The sequence below is a fragment of the Leopardus geoffroyi genome, chromosome C3, assembly GCF_018350155.1.
Source record: "Leopardus geoffroyi isolate Oge1 chromosome C3, O.geoffroyi_Oge1_pat1.0, whole genome shotgun sequence".
Classification (NCBI taxonomy): Eukaryota; Metazoa; Chordata; class Mammalia; order Carnivora; family Felidae; genus Leopardus; species Leopardus geoffroyi.
Window position 1 is genome coordinate 81,185,022 of NC_059338.1, and position 14,906 is coordinate 81,199,927.

Sequence of the window (14,906 nt, forward strand, 5' to 3'; positions counted from 1 at the left end):
GCCATCGGTTCAAACACACAAGATTTTGTTCCCTCTTGCCGCTCTCTAACCCACACGCCTGCCTTGTCCCTCCTGCTTTGGCTTGTTCGGGCTCCTGTAACAATGTACTCCAGACTGCGGGCTTATAAATAACAGAACTTTATTTCTCAGTCGTGGAGGCTGGAAGTCCAAGATCGAGGTGCTGGCCGATTCAGTGTCCAGCGAGAGCCTTCCTCCTGGTTTGTACGTGTGTCCTCACGTGGAGGAGGGGGCCGGGGAGCTCTCGGAGGGCCTCTTTTATGAGGGCACTGGCCCCATTTGTGAGGCCTCCGCCCTCATGGGCTGATCACCCCCCAAAGGCCCCACCTCCAGATACCGTCAATTGGGCATTAGGGTTCAATATACAAATTTGGGGAGACGTAAGAAGTCCATCACTAACACTGCCCTTTCCTTCGTTTCAGTAAACCCAGAAGGGAAGGCTGATCACTTAAAATCATGTTAGGGGTCCAAGTAGGTTCTGTGTGCAAATCCCACGTGCGGCGCTCCAGCATCCCAAAACACCCCACCAAAAGCGGACCCCAAAGCACAATAGCTAAATGGGCAACAAAGCACCCGTTTTGTAAATGTCCAAGCAAATGCTTGCTTTGTCTGTGCAAACCCATGGTGAAGGCTGGAAAACAGGATGTGAGAGTCATGAGACTACATGATGTCCATTCTGGACCTCCTGGATTTCCACCTGTCTCCCCGACTCTACCCTCCCACACCAGTGTGGGGTGTCACTGCTGCGATCCCCAGAAAGACCTATACAAGGCACATACGCCCCCCCTGCCCCAGTGCCAAAGGAATTGGGCAGTTGCCTGTTGGTAAATTCCTGGGGGCACGTGAGCTTCTGCTCAGGAAGAGACGGCCAGGCCTCTTCTCCTAGGGAAGGTCATGCCTCTGGCTTCCCAAGCAGTGTAGTGGATCTAGAAGGAGGAGAGGGCCAGCAGCTGAACTTCATATAAACATCGAACTTAACAGTGGCCCTGCTTTCCAAGAAGGACCAGGTCCACTGAATACCCCAGACAGGCTCTGATCAGGCTAATAGCAGACTCCTCCCGGAGGCAAGGAGGCGGATAGAGGGGCGAGGGAGTGGGAGAGAATCCCTTTCCCTATGAAAGGCGGTGAGGGGAGGAACAGCCCCTGCTCTCCCCGCAAAAGCAGACGTCAGTGAGCGTTTATTGAGCGCGCTCTGTGTGCTCAGCTCTATACTAGGTGTCAAGGAAGAATCCAGAGGAAAGCTGAGCTTTGAAGGCCAAACAAGACATTCCCCCAGGAGAGAGCACAGACGTAGAAGCAGCACAGTCCTCAGGGCATGTGGCCGAGTGTCGCCACTGGAGGGCAGAGAGGTGAGAGAGGGAGCCCAGGGCAGCCGTCGCGGCCCCGCGCGGCCTGGAGGGCCACAGACTGTGTCTGGATGGCAGCGGGGGCCACCCAAGAGATGAGGCTCCCTCTGAGCAGCTCTGAAAGTGGCCTCTGCAAGCTTTGCTTCTGCCTCGCGCTCTGAAACAAGACATTCGCATTCTCAGTGGCTGCCTCACGTTGTTGAGATGCACCGGCCTCGAAATCGGCCCCTCTTCTCCGGGGACTGTCTGACAAAGCATTCCACCTGCAGCTTCCTTCATTCGCCTCTCCTGGGGACCCCAGTATGATGGTATGCCGTTCAGCAGTGTTTTCCCCAGCCTGTTTGGGGGGAAGCTTCCCGTCTGCCCAGAGCCCTCTGGGAACCCACTGCTGCACAGACCTTCTGTTCTCATCTAGAACTCCTGCAGAGATTTCCTGTCAAGGTGATCCATAAAATCAAAACTGTGCCAGTATTTTTTTAAAAAGGGAAAACATAAAACCTCCCACAATGAAAGCTGGGGGCCGGGGCGGGAGAGTCACTTTCCAGCCTTGGTGATGCTTCAGCAGGCACGGGGGTTTGCCAGGCTTGGTTACTCCCCCACCTTACAAATGTCTCCTCCCCTGCCTTCCCTGGTGCTATGCGTCCTTTCCTCCTGCGCGTTCGACTACACTTCCTAGATTCCCTTTGCTGCCTTCTCCTCTTCCGGCCCTTCAGCTTCTTCTGTGGCTTCGTCTGTGGTCCCCTTACCTCTCACCCTCCTTGGGCCAAGCCTTCCTTCTCAGTTCTTCAGCCGCCACCTTTTCACTCCAGACCCAGAGTTCCACAGCCGCCCCCTCTGACTGCCTAACCTTCTGGATATCTCTGGCCAGATGATCCACAAGCGCCAAAAATTCAGCTGGCCCCAAATCAAATTCCTTATCCTTCTCCTCTACCGGCCAGCTTCTCTTCCAGCATTTACCAGTTAAGATGGTAAAAGCATGAGTGCTATCCTTGACGACGCCCCTCTTCCACACGCGCCCTGCACACACATACAAAACACTGAGACTACCTCCACGTCTTTGCCTGAATCTCCCAGTTATCAGTGCGGCTACCTTATGTCCCTCTCCTGGTAACTCAGGTCCCAACTACTTAAACCTCTGCGAAACACTTTCTCTCCTCTTCGCTCCATCCCCCACTGCCCACCATGGTTGTCCTTCGGATACACAGACCTGACGACGTCCTTCCTGATCAAGCTTCCGGAACGTCCGTGCATGGCCTCCATGTGGAGCTTTCTACACAGCATTTATGAAACCCCTTACACTCCAGCCCAGCAGCGTCACCACTGAGTCAGTGGAGGTTCTAAACACACTGGTCACTCTTCTTCTGATGCTCTTCTCATGCTCTCTACTTCCCCTCCCCCAAACCCTCTCAAGGCCTGACCCAAATGTCACCTCTTTTGTGAAGCCTCGCGGGATTGCATTTCCTATTTTCTAAATGATGGTTGCTCAAAATCCTTCAGAGATCATAGCATATTATCCAATAGTTCATCGTCTGTATGTCCATATTCCCCTTCAGATGACGATCTCCTAGAGAATGAGAAGATGTGTCTTGGGTCCTGGTGCCCCATGATGCATGCCACTGTGCCTGGGAAGATGCTTGTTGAATGAATACGTAGATGAAACCACAGAAGCAAAAAAAAGATGACCGCAAACGTGGGAGATCAGTCACTCACCTAAGTGATTAGAATGGCACAGTGAACTTTATTTATTTATTTTTTTCAACGTTTATTTATTTTTGGGACAGAGAGAGACAGAGCATGAACGGGGGAGGGGCAGAGAGAGAGGGAGACACAGAATCGGAAACAGGCTCCAGGCTCTGAGCCATCAGCCCAGAGCCTGACGCGGGGCTCGAACTCACGGACCGCGAGATCGTGACCTGGCTGAAGTCGGACACTTAACCGACTGTGCCACCCAGGCGCCCCGGCACAGTGGACTTTAAATCCTAGCTCCAACAGTAAACTCGGTGACCCCGGGGAAGTTGCTTTTCTCCGAGCCTTAAATCTTCTTCTAAAAGAGAGATCAAAAGACTTCGTAAGTCCATTCCAAGGAATGGAGATAAGCTAAAGGAGGTGTCCAATAGATAGGGGCTACCATGGAACAGAGCTTTGGTGAGACCTTGAAGCTCGAGACGGATACTTGGGAGCGATGTTGAAACCTCGGGCAAGGATGAGTTCTCCTTACCTATAGTTCAGTTTGCACCCGGTATGTCCCAAGCAGCACATAGTATGTTCCATGTGAAACTTGGTAATCACTACCAACCGAGCAGACAGGTGCTGGGTTTCAGTTCTTGGCAACAGAGTAGACCAAGAGGGAAAGTGTTTCATAAAGCCCACCCTGAAGGGGAAAGGGCATGTGGGTCCCTCCCACAGCCGGGGTGTTGAGATAAAATTCCAGTAATGTGTTGCCTTGGCAGCAGTCGCATAGTGAGAAAGATGAATGATAAAAGGAGCAAAAAAAAAAAAAAAACGAGCAGAAACAATAAATCAAGCCAAATATCCGATGGTCATTCCGAAGTTTCTCACTAAAGGGGATATTCTAGGGACGGATGTAATAAAAATGTCTCCTGCTGATGGTCCTTTTCTTAAACAAACAGAGCCTTAGAGAATTATTGGGTGCCAGGGGCAGGGAAGGGCACTCGTGGATGTGATTACCCATATTGTCCAGTGAGTGGGGATCAGACAACTGATGCCACATGACCCAACATTCTGGGTTTCCCTGCAGGGTGATGCCAATGGCCATCCAGTTTTCCATCCTGATCATGCTGCACTCGGCTCTGGTCCTCATCACCACGGCAGAAGATTACAAGTGTTTGCCTCTCGTCCTCCGGAAAACTTGCTGTTGGATTAACGAGACCTACTTAGCCCGGAACGTCATCATCTTTGCATCCATCTTGATTAACTTCCTGGGCGCCATCTTGAATATCGTAAGCATTCCAAACCCAGCAACCCTCTGGCTTCTAGTGTGCTGTCAGGAATGAAGAGTTTATGGAGCCTGCAGCTTTGGCATTGCCTTCCTTGGGACCACTTACCGTCATGTGCCTGGTCTAGCCCCAAGCTTAGGGACAGAGAACAGAGATGGGACTACTGTCAGAACTGTGCATTTTACTGGAGGCAAACTGTCTTCTTCCCAGTGGGGGAGGTTATTTGCTCCAAAGGAGCTCAAGCACCCTTCAGTTTCTGTATTGTCAATGGCCAATCATTTATAATCATAAATAAGAGTTACCTTTAACTAAGTACCTACCTGCTATGTGCCATGCACTGAAGGAGAAGCTGTATGCATTTTTCTTATTTAATCCTCACATGAACCCCGTGAGGTAAGTCTCATTATCCCCACTTTATGGCTGAGGAAACTGAGGCTCAGAGACATGAAATAACTTGCAAATAAGGTCTGTCTGACTCCATGACTCATGCTCATTCTCAAATGCTAAATTGTATCTCTGGGAGTGGTGGGGGGGATGGAAATAAAATAGCTCTCCTTTCTCGAGCACCTACTGTGGGCTACAGGTAGGTATTACTGTTCCCATGTAATGGATAAGGAAACTGCATTTCGGGAAGGTTGAGACCTTGCCTATGACTGCCTAAGAGTTCATATTGGTTGTGACATATTGAACTCAGATGACTCTCCAGCTGCCATATTTCTCATTGTTTCTAATTTGGTGGTCCATGTTTTAATGATTTCATTTTCTCTCTAGAGTGGTAACATGACAGCGATAGCATTTTCTGTGTATCTACGAACAGCCTGTGTTGTCCATGACTTAGTGAGTCTAGATTTGGGGAGTGATTTATCCGATTCCAGTTTATGAACTTGGCAGGTTGAGAGGGGCTAGTTGAGGCATCATCTTGTGGCCGAACCCATCACTGGGCCCTTTGGGCCTGAGGGAAGGTCTCCACGTGTTCAGGGACCCAAACTGTGGACTCCCACAACTGTCAGCCTGTGAGTCGGAGGATTATACTGCTTGAAATTCATTGCCCAGGGTGGCCCGGTAGTTACTTAGAGTCTGTAGAGACTCTCAAGTTCTGTGGTTGGCCTCGTAGTAAAGGATTCTATGGGATAAAGAAAGAGAAAAACCATAATCTAACTAACTCATCATCTCATGAATATTTCATAGATTATTGCAGTTGAAAATGGAAATGCTTAGGACCATTGATCGTGGCCTGTGGAGGTGTAGCCAGGATCTCGAGTCTTGACGAGTCAGGTGTTTCTGGGGTGCAGGATTTGGAAATAAATCCAGTGGCTGTAGGTCAGGATTCTCTCTCGGCCACCGGGGCCACAGCAATGCAGTAGGAGGTTCAGAGGCTTTGGAGTCAGATAGACGTGCGATCAAATCTCAGCTCTATCACTTACCAGCTTGGGGATCCTGGACAAGTTACTTTACTTCTCGGAGTTTCATGTTTTTCGATCGTAAACTGGGGATAAAAATGGTAGCTACATCACAAGGTGCTTGTGAGGCATTTTTGTCCAACGTGTCTGGCACAGAGGAGGCATTTGGCCAATGGTAGCCATTCTTCCCCGAGCACCACAAAATCTGCAGCAGGTGCCGACTTAGGGAACGCCCACCGCCCCATGCCAAGAGTCTTTCTGGAAAATGTGCCCCTCAGATCCCTGAAATCCTCCCAGCTTTTGATGAGGGGACCGGCTGCGAGCATACCTCAGACCTTTCCTCCTGCCATCTGGCTCTCTTCGGAGCCCTGCAAACACACCTCAGTGACCCTGCGTGATGGGGCCAGCAGACCTGTCTCAACCCGGCTTCCTGGCTGGCTTGCAAATGCTTTTTCTGAGCCAGGGCCTTCTCTAAAATGAACGAGGAGATCCCAGCTGGCACCTCCATTCTGGAATGACACCGTGACGGCACACAATCCTTGGTTCCCGGCACTCACACTGACTTTGTTGTTCCTGTGTTGTTGTTTTTTTTGTTTGTTTTGTTTTGTTTTCTTGTTGTTGTTCTTTTTTTTTTAATCCGCAGCTGTGGTGTGATTTTGACAAGTCGATACCCTTGAAGAACCTGACTTTCAATTCCTCAGCTGTGTTTACAGATATCTGCTCCTGCCCAGAGGTATTTATTCTCGAGCTCCCCTTGGCGAGACTTGGCCTAGGAGTCTCCTCCACCAGCTCCACACAAGCAGGACTGGCTGAAGGGTCTTAGAAAGTGCTCCAGAGACCCGTCTCCTCTTTCTGCCCCCTCCTCCTTCCCCTTCTCTGCCTTTCCTTCTCTCCCCTGCCTCTTCCCTGCTCCCACTTCTAGCCTTTCCCTAGTCTCCCTTCTTCTTCCTCCTTTCTTCCTTCTTCACCTTTATCTCTATCCATTTTCTTCTTCCCCCTTTTTCTCCACCTCCCCCACTCATTTCCCCTGCTCATCTCAAAATCCTACCACAGAATGTGCTGTTGCTTTTTCCGGCATAGGCAGGCTGCAGAGTTATGGCTCAGATGGTGTTTGCTGCACTGAAGAAGGGGGGAAGGAAAAGAAGGAAGGAAGGAAGGAAGGGGAAGGGAGGAGGGGGGAGAAGGGGAAAAGGAGGAAGAAAGGGAAGAAGGGAGGAAAGGGAAGGAAGGAAGGAAGGAAAGAAGGGGAAGGAAGGGAGGAAAGGAGGGGGAGGGAGGGAGGGGAGGAATAGACAGAATGAAGGAAGGCAAGGAGGGAGGGAGGGGGAAAGGAGGAAAGAAGGAAGGGGGAGGGAGAGGAAAAGGAAAGAAGTGGAAGGAAGGAAAGAAGGGAGGAAGGGAGGGAGGAAGGGAGGGAGGAAGGAAGGGAGAAAGAGACGGAAGGGAGGGAGGGAGGGGAAAAGGAGGAATGAAGGAAAGAAGGAAGGAAGGAAAGGAGGGGAGGAAGAGACCGAAGGAAGGAAGCTAGTAAATCGCAAACACAGGAAACCACCACTAAAGGCAAACTGCAGGACACGGGGTCAGGACATGTCCCAACAGATATCCACCATCATTATGTAAGTCTGACCTTCCCTTGATCACAGAGCCACTGGTCTGGCTCTGGACCTCGGGGATCAAGCCTGTAGCACTGGGGCAAAGGACAGTTTTAGGTTGTGTTAGCCATGGCCCAGACCTTTACATTTGGGAATGGAAGCTCTGGGTCAAGAGAGAGGACGGCTGGGATGTCCCGGCAGACCCCGCCCATCCTCACACCCTGAGGACCAGGCAGACCCTAGTTCTGTAAGACCCTGCCAATATCTGGGTGGAGGAAAGGCTCTCTGTCTCAGCTAGGTGTGAGAAATCGGTGTTCGAAACGCTCTGAAAGGGAGAGAAAGCCCCATGCGCCGCACAAGGTGTAGACCGTCTATTTGATGTGCAGCATTAAATGCAGCATGAAATCCTCAAGCTGAAACGGGCACCTGCAGGAGTGCCCTCCGTTTTACAGAGAATGCAACAAGGTCCTGGAGAGTAACTTGCTCGGTGCCACTCCTGCCTGCCTTCCATCCTTCCCCCCCGCCCCTTCTCTCCTTCCTTCTTCTTTTCTGTCCTCTTCTTAATTCAGTTATCAAGACTTGGAACTGCCGTTCAGACCATACCTGGCTTGTTCTTGACCTTGTGCTTCTGGAGCCAGGCTCGGTCCCTAGGGAGGCAGTAGGCATTTCTTAAGGAAGTCCAGGGCAGGAAGGGGCTAGCTGTCGTTGGGGGGGGACCTCTTCCCACCAAGTAGTGACGGGAGCACAGATTTCGTGGACTCTGTGGGACACCAGCTCCCCGAGAACGTCTCGGTTTGGAGGGCAGGAGGGGTGTCCCAAGAGGCAGGAAGTCGGCCGACAGTCAGATGCGTAGAGCCAGGCAAAGCTGGACTGCGCTCCCCGCTGAGCCCCCCATACTTGCTGCCAGTGGAATCGGGAATCAGTTCTTATTCTCTCTGAACCTCAGCGTCCTTGTCTGTAGCGTGGGAGAAATGATACCTTCCTCACACGCCTCTGGTGGGAATGTCGTGTTCTCGTGGTGCCTCTGTAGGTGGGTTAGCAGATGCTGAGCTCCCAGCGTGTCATGGGACGCGAGCTATTCGTCTAGGCTTCCGCGTCCCTCTACGACAGTGTCTGCCCTTGGCCCCACACCCAGGCTCCCGCACTCAGGACCACGGCACACGTGGGGTTGCCGGTCCTAACAAAGTGGCTTTTGGATCGTGTAGCATCACCTCTGGGTCTCAGTTTCCTTATCTACAAAGCGGGGATGAAAGTGGTACCTCCCTCAAGGGTGGCTGTGAGGGGCCAGTGAATTAATTCCTGTAAAGCGTCTAGAGGAACACCAGGCACACAGTATCTGCTCAGTAAACATCAGCCGTGATGCACGTATTATTTCCTGTGGAAGAGGTTTCGAGCCCGCCACCCCAGTATATGTTTACCTGTACGCGACATTCCCCTCTCGCTGTGCTGATGTGTCGTGTACACGGGGGACGATATTCAGAAACTAAAAATGTCTAAAAAAAATGAGTTAAAGTAAATGAGCATCTCAGTACTTTCCTGCCACAACCAAAGGATCGTCTTGCTCAGGAGTCAGCAAACTGTGGCCTCTGGCCAAAGACGAACCGCCACCTATTGTGTAAGTAAAGTTTGATTGGGGCTTAGCCACACCCATTTATTACTGATGGCCCCCGGCTGCTTTCATAGTACGGTTGGCAGAGTTGAGTAGCTGCGACGGCCAAAATATATCCTGTCTGGCCGTTGACAAAGTTTGCTGACTCCTGGCATCCCCTCAGACACAAGACACCCACGGGCCCAAAGGACGGGGAGCTGGACTCTTTTCCATCACCATCTACCACCAACAACCCGATTTGACCAACCAGTTGCCATCTTGGTAGATACGTGGCTGTGCTGCTCTACCTAAGGATTTGTCTACCCAACGAGAACGAGACGTACAGACCTGGGAAAAGGCTTAATCCGCAGGCAGCACCCCCTCATGGCTCCCCCACGTGTGCGTCCCCAGGCAAATCACTTACTTCACCTCCCTGAGCTTTGGTTTCTTCACCTGACCTCTCTGCCTCACCCCGTGAGAAACAACACTCGGTCCCAAAGCGTGTTAGGAACTGGATGATGTGATGTAAAAATAGGAGGCTGTTGTAATGGATGGTAGTAAGTATCATGCAGCCTTGAAGTGGAGTTGGCCCGTTCCTGAAAATGAATGAAGATGCAGTAAATGCCAGCGAAGAAAGCTGCATTCCCAGGATGATTTGAGAAGTAGGCTGGGGGGAGGGATGAGGCACAGGTTTGTAAAAGGAATACAGTTCCCACAAACGTTGCCTGGGGTTCGTGGCAGGATCCAAGGAAAGACCTGCAATAAAGACCTTTATTGCATATGATAAAGACCCCCTTTATTGTATGCACTGGCACATTTGAATAAAGAGTCGACTATGCAAAAGCAGTCAGAGCTTGCTAACATTTTAAAGGGTTCTAAGGGCCAGTCTTGCTTAGGGGTGGAATTATCCGTGCCTTTGCTCATTAAATGTCAGCTGTCATGATGAAGGTGAGAGAAGAAAGGGGAGACTGAAAAAGGAAGAGGAGAGGGAGAAAAAAGCCAGGAGTCAAAAAAGAGGAAGAGAGGGGCCCCTGGGTGGCTCAGTCGGTCAAGTGTCCGACTTCGGATCCGGTCATGATCTCGCGGTCTGTGAGTTCGAGCCCCGTGTCAGGCTCTGTGCTGACAGCTCAGAGCCTGGAGCCTGCTTCGGATTCTGGGTCTCCCTCTCTCTCCCCGCCCTCCCCCCGCCCCCCCACCCCCCCCCCACCCCCGGCTCATGCTCTGCCTCTCTGTCAAAAATAAACATTAAAAAAAAAATTTTTTTTAAAGAGGAAGAGAAACGATTAAAAGAAAAGGGAATCCGTGAACAAGCAAAGAAGCAGATTTTTTAAATTCCAAAAGTGGGTATAAAAAGTAGTGCCTTCAACTCCGCGGGTAGGAGTCGGAACCCCAAGTGGTTTCGGAGGGAACTTTGTTGAGTGTGGTCTAAAATTCCCCAGCTGCCGTTCAGGATGAAATTAGGTTTTCCCACGCTTTTGCAGTGGTAGGCCCCCCAAAACATCCGAACGAAGAATGAATGTTAGATGGCTTCACTATAATTTCAGGACTCTTTTTAAGTTGAACAGGGGGATGTTCTACAAGCCCCTTTTGTGTCTGCCCTGAGCCAGTTTTATATTATGCCTAAATCCGTAGAGGAGATTTATTTTTTTTCCCAAATGATAATCAATTTTTAGACTTGCCTTTCCCCACAAAGAGCCAAAAAGCCATAAAAAGCACGGCGTGATCCAGAAACCAACCAGACCCAGTTCACCAAAGCTTAGATTTCAGATCTTCAAGGGCAGTAACGGAACACGGGAAACAGAACAGGTGAGGACCGCAGAGGCTGCGTGGTGACCTCAGATGAGCGAGGACTCTTCTGACATTGACTTGCCGTGTGGCCTTGGACAAGTCACATAGCTTCTCTGAGCTTTCGTTTTCTCGCCTGTATAATGAGATTATTAATGATACCTATGCCATGAGATTGTTTGGGTGACAGATAGAGCCAACACACAGAAAATACTCGACCTCATGAACAGTGAGGTCATGACCGGAGCTGAGATCAAGAGTCAGACGCTTAACTGAGCCACCCAGACGCCCCAAAACACTCATTAAATGCTAGTTTCTTTCTTTCTTGACGTCTTTGGTAACTCGGGGAAAACAGAGGCTGCCCAAGTGGCAGTTAAGGGCCGTAACATATTTTTTTAAGTGCACAAGGCTTTGTGCTCCAAACATGACATCATCTACATGGTTATGCGCCCGATGTGTGACTAAACACTTGAACAGGCCATCTTTTCATAGCCTGCTTCCCTTTCGTAATGCTGCTTTTCTGGCCTCACCCACTGGGTACAAGATGGTGAGTGGCATCGTTCTCAGGGAGCCAGATCCTTCTAGACTCTGCACTTGCCTCCCACGCCCAGGGAGCGGCCTTGGAGGGCACACACTTTCTTCCAACAGTCCCACCATGCTCCTCCCTGCCTGTTGTTCTCAGCTGACCGCATACACTTCCTAGATGTATGTTTAACGATGTCAAATTGCCGTCCTTTGGGAGCACATTTAATTTCTGGAAGTCACTGAGATGGGTGATCCGGCAAGACGTCGCCGTTTAGGAATCAAAACACAGAGAGACTGCGTTCTTGATGTTTTTCAAAAATGGATTGTGATGGTCATTTACAAGGGTCTCAGCTCGGTCCTCAAAGAAGCAGAGACAAGACAAGCATGTAGTTTTCCAAGTGACCACACTGAGTTGGCGAGTGGGCACCACCAAGATGAGCATCATCTTATATTTCCAAAAATATTTTCTAGTAGTGCCTTTCCATAAGAAATAGCTACTGTGCCTGCTCTGTGATTAGAGTTTGCCTCATAGCTTTCCTGGGATAGTCATTATTTGTAGGCATCATTAATATAGACGTGCCTTTCCAGGAAGGATTTTGAGGTGAAAGTATTGACTGAGAATGTAGTTGCTTCTAGGAAATTTCTAGAAGAGTCCATCTGCCCTCAACACAAGTCAGTCATAAACATTGCATCTCCTTGTGGCATTTCTTTGACTCACCTAAGCTAATCACTGTAAAGAACTAGACAAGACTTACCTTTCTTCCCCCCGTATGGGGGGAAGAAAAGGTCAATCATGGGAATCGGGATCTAGAATAAGCCAAAGCACAGGAAGATTGTACCAGAGCACCCAACATACACAAAACACCCCTTTCCTCTGCCACACACAACCCAGTAAACGGCGGGGAACATCGGGTTGGTTATACCCCACCCACGCTCGTGGTGACCCCAGGTTCCTAACACCATCACTGTTTGATGGTGGGGAGGGGAGGCTCGGGACGAAACAGAGCAGCCTCCAGCCTTGGCCTCCATGCCCTTCACTCTGCTGCTTGTACGAAGAGTTAGAGTTGAGAATCCGGTTTTGTGTGAATCGGAAAGTCTGGATTCTTTCTTTGAACGGCAGTGACTTCTGAAAATGGTCCGCCGGCTATCTGCCCCTCTTGTTCTGAGTTCCTAATGCCACAGCAACCAAATGGACGCAGCCCAGCTTGGGTGACTTCCGTGGGTCGGTGTTCAAGGCTTCCTTCACATTCTCGCTGTGCGATAGTCTTCCCCCTCCTCTTCTAGGAGGACAATATGCACCCGTTGCTGAGGTCATTTATGATACTTTATGACAACGTCCTGGCGTTAGCATGGTGTCTTCCAGCCTGCCACAATTCTTGGTGGCTTGTAGGTCCTCATTCTGCAAGCGTAGAGGAATGAGCGTAGAGCAACGAGTTGCCAGCATTTAGCTGGCAAAATGCTTGTTTCCTGCAAACTTCATCAGATTTTGCTTCCCTTGACCCTTGGCCATGATGTAGGACTCCGATTTTTTTCCGCATACACTTGGAAGGAATTTGTAATTTGTAATTTCCCAAGTCCGTGTATTATCTGAAAGAAGAAAGCCTCAATTACTCAGAAGCAGGCATTCATAAAGGACCTTACACAGCATTCGTGCCCGCCCAGCGAGTGGCCGGTTATGATTATTATTTCCACCTTCTACCAACTTACCTCTGATGTATAGGCATCTGCACCCCCACCTGAGCCCCGCCCCCTGCCCCTCTTACCTAATGTTCGTCTAACATCAGGACCCAGGCTGCCTCACATCTGCACATGCTCCTGGTTTGTCTCTCTTCTCCTACCCACGTTTCAGCCTCACTACCAAAATGCCTCTGATCTGTATTTCCTAACTTGGGTACCAATGCCTAGTGCCCACTGCAGCAATCTTTTTATTTTCCTGGTCAAAACTGATGTGTCATTATTGGGTCTCTTTTCCCCTTAGAGTGCGCAGCTTGTGTGTTTTCTTTATCAGAGGTCGCTGGAAACTGGCCCATCCCTAACACTACTCATGCAAATCCTGGTGTTATTATTTTTCATCATTAAAACCTAGGAAGAAGCAGGGGCACCTGGGTGGCTCAGTCAGTTGGGGGTCTCTGGCTCTTGTTTTCTGCTCAGGTCATGATGTCACAGTTTGTGGGATCGAGACCCACGTCTGGCTTCCTTGCTACCAGCATGGAGCCTGCTGGGGATTCTTTCTCTCCCTCTCTGCCCCTCCCGTGCTCCCGCTCTCTCTCTCTTTCTCAAAAAAATAAATAAATAAGCTTAAAAAAACTAGGAAGAAGCAGAGAACCCCATGACTATATCGGGATGCAGACTTCTTGGGAATACAAGGACTCACTGCAAAACAGTGCGTTCGACCCATTGCCTCATTTGATATTGGATGTTATGATCAAATTAAAGGACTAGATGGAAATAGTCCACTCCAAAGCCATGTCCTATCTGTGTCCATATTTTGCATTGCTGTGATTATAGCGCATACAAAATTATACGTCCTACTTTCCACAGTTACTTGGAAGACATTTTTCTATATCTTGCCTTTGAAATGTTCCTCTGAAAATCTTTGTCTATGGAGATTATTTTTAATGCTTATTTTCACTTTTGACAGAGAGAGAGAGAAAGCGTGCATGCTTTTGAGCATGGGAGGGGCAGAGAGAGACGGGACAGAGGATCCAAAGCAGGCTCTGTGCTAATAGCAAAGACCCCGATGTGGGGCTCAAACTCACGAACCACGAGATCATGACCTGAGCCAAAGTCTTCTGCTCGACCAACTGAGCCACCCAGGCGCCCCATCTATGGATATTTTTGTTCTTTGGGTTCTGTGCGTTTACACTCCTGTCTCCTCGTTGTTCTCTGACACCCCCAACAATCCCTAATCAATGTTCTCAATTTCTCTTCCTCCACAGCCCCTCAAATATGGGAATCTCTACATTTTAGTCTCTGTGTCTTCTTTCCTTTTCATGTTCTGCTTGGGTGGTCTCCACAGCTGTGGGGTCAGCTGAACGATGTCAGCTGCACGTCTCCAGCCCCATCTGTCTTCCGAACCCCAGCCTCACACCTGCGGTGGCCACGAGCTGTCTTTACTGAACCACCCTCGATACCTAAAGCTTGAGAAGCCTAAAACTGAACGCATTCCCTTTCCCCATCCCTCATTCTGTAGTTGTTTTTTTTCTTTCTCTTAGTTAATAGACTAATCCCTGCTGGAATGCTTAGCACCAGTTCCGACTCCCCTCTCTCCTCACCTTCACATGAAGCTAGACACAGCTCTTGCTTCGTCTATTGGGTAGGTCCCTAAACTTGTCTTTAAACCTTCAGCCTTTGGGGCGCCTGGGTGGCTCAGTCAGTTAAGCGTCTGACTTCGGCTCAGGTCATGATCTCACGGCTTGTGAGTTTGAGCCCCTTGTCGGGCTCTGGGCTGACAGCTTGGAGCCTGGAATCTGCTTCAGGTTCTGGGTCTCCCTCTCTCTCTGCCTCTCTCCAACTTGTGCTCTCTCTATGTCTCTCAAAAAATAAGTAAATGTAAAAAAAATTTCTTTTAAACCTTCAGCTTTTCTCCATTCATTACATTCCATCCTGTACTTACCCACATCACAGTTTTTTCCTAGATCTACTGAATCCATCGCAAACCTGAAACCCATCCGTGGTTCCTTGTGGACTGCGGA

General features: G+C 49.8%; 1 protein-coding gene across 3 annotated transcripts in view; it reads left to right on the plus strand.

The window, feature by feature from the left end:
- Nucleotides 1-14,906, plus strand: part of ADCY8 (adenylate cyclase 8) — a 224,807-nt gene that overhangs the window by 167,631 nt on the left and 42,270 nt on the right. For 2 of the 3 annotated variants that reach the window (XM_045453661.1, XM_045453663.1), the window contains 2 exons: nt 4,123-4,324; nt 6,365-6,454. In XM_045453661.1, the coding sequence (XP_045309617.1) occupies nt 4,123-4,324; nt 6,365-6,454 (292 nt within the window). The remainder of the gene's footprint in view (nt 1-4,122; nt 4,325-6,364; nt 6,455-14,906) is intronic. The other variant, XM_045453662.1, reaches the window with a different exon arrangement.